Genomic DNA, 7,441 nt, shown 5'->3' with positions numbered 1-7,441 from the left:
CTTGTACGTCCCGACCTGCACGCTGGGTCTGTGTCCAGACCTGTTTACTGTTTACTACTATCCATGGCTGGCACTTTCCGACCTGCACGCTGGGTCTGTGTCCAGACCTGTTCAATGTTTACTATTATCCATGGCTTGTACGTCCCGACCTGCACGCTAGTTCTGTATCCAAACCTGTTTACTGTTCACTGCTATCCATGGCTGGCACTTCCCGACCTGCACGCTGGGTCTGTGTCCAGACCTGTTTACTGTTTACTACTATCCCTGGCTTGTACGCCCCGACCTGCACGCTAGGTCTATATCCAGACCCGTTTACTGTTTACTGCTATCCATGGCTGGCACTTCCCGACCTGCACGCTGGGTTTGTTCGTTGGGTTTATTTTACGCTATGAGCCTTCTTTCCTTTACCTCTAATTGACTTGTAGGCTCAGTCCTCAGTTATGTCTGGCCCGCTGGCCCGGTTATTGTCTACTATCAGGGCTGGTCCTTGTCCTGCTTATAATCCCCTCCTTTAACCGTCCCGTCAGCTGAGACTTTGACTATGACCACGTAAGCTCGACTTCTGACCTCCCTGATCTCCATGTCAGCTTGACTCTTGACCGGCCACGGAGATTTGACTTCTGACCTTCCTGATCTCCATGTCAGCTTGACTCTTGACCGACCACGGAGACTTGACTTCTAACCTTTCTAACCTCCAGGTCAACTTGAATTCTGACCCTCTTGTGATCTTGACTCATAACTATATCATCTTACCGACCCCACAAAATATGCACCGTATCACTATCCATTATCAAACAGTAAAGCAGACAGTCCAATTGCATTAAAGAGTATTTATTTCCACTTTCCATGAGTTACATTACAGGATGATATGATTAAGAAGATATGATTAAGGAAGACGAGGAGATTTTGGAGCTTTCTCTTCTATTTACCACTTAATTATTATCTCTCCTGCCAAAAGCCTTTCCTGCCAAGCAACTCTGAAAAAATAAAAAAAAAAAAAGTTAGAACGTGCAGAGTAAGTTACATCATGAAGATGAAATGTGGATACTGTAACTGCACGGAAATAGGACAACTTGTTAGAATGTGAAGCTTGAGTTACTTAATGAATGAAATGCGCAGGTAGTGATTGATAGACATGAGACAAAAAGAATGCTATCAGTCACCAGCATACCACGAGAAAGGACCCATACTGAGAAAAGGGGAACACCAGTGCAGAAAAGAAGGAAACAAGATGAAAAGCTAAGTGGTATGCAAGATTCATAGATTAAAAAAAAAAAGAAGATAAAGAATGAAAAGGTCACAGAGCCAATGAGATGAAATTGAATGTAATCATGCAAACGGCATGCCATTGTCATCATCAAATATATAAGCTATTTAGTTCAGTTGCATGAATTTCTTCCTCAACATAAAATTAGTTTTATTATATTTATTACTGATGTCTCCAATTTTCGCTCCCACAATTCAACTCCTGAAACAGCAATTTTAGCAAATATTTTGAGTGGCATAAGATCAAAATGAGAAGAAAAAAATAATGATTTTATTGATTTGCCTAGACTTCTGAGAGGTGAAATCGGGATTTGATCAAAAACCCCGTGAACAGCAAACGAAAAGCAAGTTTTTTTAAACGGAAAATGGAGGTCTGACTTCGATCAAGCAACGGGAACTTTCTAATCGAGAGGCAAAAAGAACGAAGAAGGAATCAATCAAATTCGAAACCTCCCCATCCAGAAGCGAAACGTCCACCAAGATCTCATCTTTTTTAGGCTAATCCACTCACCTCGCCCGCCCGCCGCTTCTTCCAGTCCGGGGAGGCAGTCCGGCGGGTCCTCGAACGCGGCGACAGGAAGCCGCTTGCGGGCGAGGCCAATGTCTATCACGATGACGCCGGAGGACGGATCCTTCACCACGATCCCCTTGACGGGGAGCCACAGGAAGAGCTCCTCCTGCGAGAACCCGACCACCCCCCGGAGCGCGCCGTAGCTGAGATTGCCGCGCACCTCGCGGTCGAAGAACGCCAGCCCGTCCTCGTACCGGGCGTAGCAAGTTCCGTCGATCCGGACCTCGAGGAGGCCGGAGACGGAGTCGTAGGCGAAGGACTCGACGGCCTTGGGAAGGAGCCCGCCGGGGAGGCCGTGGTCCCGGAGTAGGTCGCCGATCGAGGCGGAGACGCCGGCGGCAGAGGAGGAAGAGGAGAAGAAGGGGAAAAGAAGGATGAAGAAGGGAAAACAAGGCACGAGGGAGGAGAAAGGTGAGAGCTTCGCCATGGATTTGGGTTCATGGTAGGGGTTTAATTTGAGACGAAGATAGATATACGAAGAAAGGAAGGGAAAACAGGGAGGAGATGAGCTGGCATTGTATCATTGACAAAAACTACGGTGGAGCCCACTCACTGTGCGGTGAAGCAAACGCAAACTAATCGTTATGATGATAGAACGGGAAGAAAGAACCACAAATTATATAAATATTTTTTAAATATATTTGTCTATTAATCAATTATATGATTTTTTTTTAATTTAGCTAATTTAGTGCAAATGATATAACATTATAAATAACCTTGAAACTCTAACCTTAACTCGAAATTAAGAACATTGAGTTTATTTATTACATTTTCCACCTTCAAAAGAAAATTGGATACCGACAGGAATTACTGCTATAGTAATAAAATCAAACCTAATTTGAGGTTTACAAAGTAAAGGAATAAAAGACAAGTACCAATTGGCATTTGGTATCATTTAGCATGAATCTATTAGTAATTTACGTACAAGGTTTGTACTTATGAAAAAAAATAAAAGAAATGCTAAATGGTTATATGAAACATTATATGATTTATATAATGAAATACAAGAGGAAAGAAAACGAACGCCACTTCAGAGTGGCAATCACAAAGGAAGAAGAAAACAAATGCAGGTAATGCTATGGTACGTTGCTTGTTGCTTCCTTATTGAGATTTGCATTTAATGGTACAAAAAAGGCGGAATCCGCCGCCCCGACGGCCCCCTATGCCTGCCCCATGGTGATGTAGGAGGAGGGTTAATCAGGGTGCATGCTGGGTTGACAAGTGGCTGGGGGTTCGAGGCTTTAAGCCGACAGACGGAGATATTATCCCACATTGCAACCGTCGACACTCGAACCTGCTACTTCATGGTACAACTTCCCAGCCACTTACCAACAGATCCAGCCCCTGGGGGCAAGAGAGATTTGCATTTAAGATCATACTTCAGGAAGATTTTCTTTTATTTTTTTATTTTTATTTTCAAATCAATTCAAGTGTACCTCATTGGCTTTAATTAATTGATTTGTTGTTTGAGTAATGTTCTCTCTCTCAACACTTTTAATATGAATAATCCTATCTGAAAATGATGAAGATGACTAACTAAATATGTGACTCCTCGATTGACTGTGTGAAAACTCCGTTCCCCTTTGCAACATAAAGAACGTCGGTGTTGGGACAAGGAAAGGGTCTACGACGTTGGCCCTCTGACGTTCAAGTCAATTACCGGAATAGTAGAAAAGACGGCAAAGAACTATAGCAACAACAAAAGCTCGAGCACAGATAACACATACTTCTCCCGGTACATGGACCCTCCTATTATATAGTGCTCTGGTAGCAGACGTGCATGCTTCTCAAGACATGTGCAAAATTTTCCAACTGACCTATGAAAAGACATGTCAGGAAAGTGTCTCTAACATCATTCTTTAACAAGGCTCGCAAATCCCTGATATGACAATAGAAGCTTCCGTCGTATAATTTTGCCATTGACCCCGCTCTGTTGTCAACGGCACTAACTCCCAGAGGGATATGATGAGCTACTCCACTGTTGGGCCAAGTGGGGGAGCTGCTCGGCCAGTATTCCCCATCTTGTTGCTCAAGGATGTTCTTCTCTATGGTCGCTCAGGCTTAGTACATCGTTCCTCGCTTGGCTAGACAGGCGATCCGATCAGACTAGCCTTTGTTTAGTCACTGTTATGAGCATTTGATGTCCTCTATATGGTCGTCCTGGCTGGATGAGCGATTTGCTCAGATAAGCCTTTGTGCCAATCAAGATCCTTCATGCCTGGTTGGCACGTTGCCACTCGCTCGGCTGAATTTGCTCAGCCAGCTCTTTCCTTCTTTTGGCCGCCTTGACTTTGACATTCACGTCGGCTGCTGTCTTTGCCTTTGACCCACGCTTGGTGGGTTCCCTTTATCGCCGCATTACAAGTCTTCCCCTCAAATCTAGTTGAAGAAGACTGTAAGTCCGATTGACTAGATGAGCAGTGTCTTTGGTGACCTTCACAACCGATCATACATTCTAGGTTTTAGAGACGCCGCTCGGCTATCACTTGCTGACATGGATTTAGAGTCGTCGCTCGACTATGGTGCCTATGAAGTTGCATTCTGGGTTTAGAGTCGCCGCTCGACTATGGTGAATGTTGAAATTACTTTCTGCTATGGGTTTAAAGCTGTCGCTCGGTTGTCACTTACTGACCTGTGTTTAGAGTCGTCGCTTGGCTATGAGACAGAATGATTATTCTCCGTGAGTCATTTTATGACAATGTTTCCACTCGGTCACTTCTTAGTTAGAGATTTTTGCCGATTGGGATGCTTGACGATGACACTTAGCGATTTTTCAACTTCCCGCCGCTTCCTTTGCCAAGTGAGTGCTTCATAATGGTCGTTGACATCATCCTAATTTCTTGAAGACTATGCAAATCTCTTGCTATTAATGCCGAGCACACTATCCATATCCTTTAATTAAGTCTCATTAATGCTTCCCTGTCGTCACCCGTCATGTGTCCTGCTTTCTGTCACCACACGTTTGATGTGACAAGCGGATATCCGCGGTTGATGTGACAGATACCATTTCAAATTCAACGGTTAGATCTCGACCTTGTTTTACGTAGCCCTCTATTGGAAGGCTCTGAATAGCCATCCTCTGGGTTTATATACCCTTATTCGCTGTCTTTCTTTTACGTTAATGTGTCTTCTTCCTCGCGCACACTCTTCTCCATCGCTCTTCACCGATTTTCTTCTCCGTCGCTCTTTGCCGGCTAAACTTCTTCGTAAGCTTTCTCCCCCTCTGTTCATCCGCTCCTTGATTTTCGTCGACCTTCCCGCTTCTACTTTTTATTGTTTCTCCATGGTCACCTTTTCTCCCCCTACGCCTCCTATCGTCGGCTTATGGTATACATAAACCAAGTCGATTTTAACGGCGACAAGATAACGCAGATGTAAATGTCCTACAACATTCCCAGTGACCACCAAATAATTATTCCCACCACATATGCTACCGGATGACTGCCTCACTTTTTTTAAAGACTAATTTTTGGCTTGTCTATGCTTCCTGATCCACCCCTTCTTTTCTGCTGTCTATAGATACTTTCATATGTTGAACCGCTAATGGCCGGCAAGAGGGCGTGAATTGCCTATCAACAAAAAATAACACCCTTCCCATTCTTTCAACTCTAATTAAAAGCAACAATAATAGTAAATTAAATTAACAACTAAAAAGATAAGACACAAGATTTACTTGGTTATAACATAGGTGGTTGTTAATCCAAGGACAATGAAAAAACTTTAAAAGATCTCCTTCGGTGAAGGCGGAGAAACCTCTTACACTCGTTAATTGCTCAGACAGTTGCTAGGAAATGGATACTGGAGTTGATGTTTATTTACTAGGTCCAGGGGTCTTTTTAAGGCCCCTGAAAAATCTTATCCGGAGCTGGAAGGCGCCTCCAATAGGCTGGAAGGCGCCTCAGGTGACGACAAAGGATAAAGCTTTATCCTTTGGCAACGACAATATTTACCTGGTCGGAGGCGCCTCCATGGTCGGTTGAAGGTGCCTTCCTACTAAAAGACGCAAAGGCACCTTTAACTCCTTTAAGAGCACCTCCAGCAGCTTCGCAGCTCCCTTTTGGCTCTCTTGCTGCTCTGATCGCTTGGTGTTAGTATTAGCCCTAGTACCAATTATGAGATGATTGTAAAGGACACATTTTGTATCATATATCACTATTAATAAAAGGCAAAGGTTTTGGTTATTATGTTTATTTCAGTTCAGTGTCAATTGAATAAGTATAATAATGTCCTTGGGTAGTAGGTTCTTATCTACAGTATATCAATTGGTTGAATTGATAGTGAGATATTGTAGAGAACACTACTCTTAGCTATTCCTAGTCAAGCATTAATATACAAGGACAATATTAATGCGTTGAGACTAGCATGTAGGTCAGCAGATGACTTGATCTCACAAGTCATGGATATGAGATATCAGGTTGACACATGGGTATATATTAGAGAATATATACTAAATGACCCGCCATGAGAATATTTCATGGATCATCTTATGAGTGTCATAAATATTCTCATATGACTATTGGTATGAATAGTCCTTAGACTTGAAGTCACTACGATTTCCTACATAAGGAGTTGTATACTTTGGTATCGTCAAACGTCACCCGTAACAGGATAGACTATAAAGTCGATCACTGTGTATGCAATGAATTATGCGGAAGGATGTGAGTGATGTAGATGAGATATATCCCTTCCATATGACGGAAGCGATATCTATGGGCCTCTTGATTAGTAGGATACAAGAAAGCATGACCATGCGTAAATAAATCAATATGAGATATTGAGTTCATTTGTTTAAGTGTGTCTACTTGGAGATCAAGAAACACAAAGATTGATAAGAGGATGACACAGTCTATGTCTCATTGATCAATTTAGATATCAAGGATAGAGAGACCAAGTCATATATGATGATAGCCACGAACAGGTTAGGTCGGATCTCGACTTTCTCATCACTTGGGTAGCAATGATGTCTTGTTAGATGTCACTCATTGTTTATGTATCGTAAATGTTGATTTGGGTACATTGCCAACGTTATGAGAGCTTATAGGGTCACACACAAAGAACAAGTTGATATGGAGATGAGTTCATGTGATGAATCAATGGATTAAGTGTAATCCAAATTTGACTCATTGAGTTAGACTCAAAGGGATCCAATTGTTGGATTAAATCGAGTTGCTTGAGAATCAATGGGTTGGACTCATTGGGTGAACTTGAGTTCACCAAGGAAGTTGAATGGTCAAAATTGAACCATTGGATTGAATGATTGATTTTGAGCCATTAGATTAGAAGATGAAAGGGTGGAGACTCTTGGTATACCATGGGATAGTTATAAATATCATTTGGATGATAATTTTGAGTAGATGAACAAGTGGTGAGACCCTTGGCATTCTTCTTCTTCCTCCTTCCCCTCTTGGCCGAAATCACTATTGTGGTTGCTAGCACAACCTTGTGATTTCTTCTCCATCTTGCTTTGTTTGTGAGACAAGCAAAGTCAAGGCTTGTTCGTGTGGATACCATAGAGGCGTGGACGCTTGAACGCGCTGAGATATGGATCCAGAGAAAAAGTTTGCTGTCGGGATTGCGAAGGGCACACAACAAACGTATAATCCT

General features: G+C 42.7%; 1 protein-coding gene across 2 annotated transcripts; it reads right to left on the bottom strand.

The window, feature by feature from the left end:
- Window positions 1-815: 815 nt before the first annotated feature.
- Window positions 816-2,301, bottom strand: LOC122032071. 2 transcript variants are annotated; one of them, XM_042591323.1, is made up of 2 exons: window positions 1,717-2,301; window positions 816-977 (listed from the first exon to the last, which is right to left on the bottom strand). In XM_042591323.1, the coding sequence occupies exons 1-2, from the start codon at window positions 2,262-2,264 to the stop codon at window positions 926-928; spliced, it is 600 nt and encodes a 199-aa protein (XP_042447257.1). In that variant the 5' UTR covers window positions 2,265-2,301; the 3' UTR covers window positions 816-925. The 2 variants fall into 2 exon arrangements, with proteins under 2 accessions (XP_042447257.1, XP_042447258.1); XM_042591324.1 differs by having other exon boundaries at window positions 1,778-2,301.
- Between the last annotated feature and the right edge of the window lie 5,140 nt (window positions 2,302-7,441).

The sequence above is a fragment of the Zingiber officinale genome, chromosome 11A, assembly GCF_018446385.1.
Source record: "Zingiber officinale cultivar Zhangliang chromosome 11A, Zo_v1.1, whole genome shotgun sequence".
Taxonomy (NCBI): Eukaryota; Viridiplantae; Streptophyta; class Magnoliopsida; order Zingiberales; family Zingiberaceae; genus Zingiber; species Zingiber officinale.
This window is presented reverse-complemented; position numbering and strand designations above follow the sequence as displayed.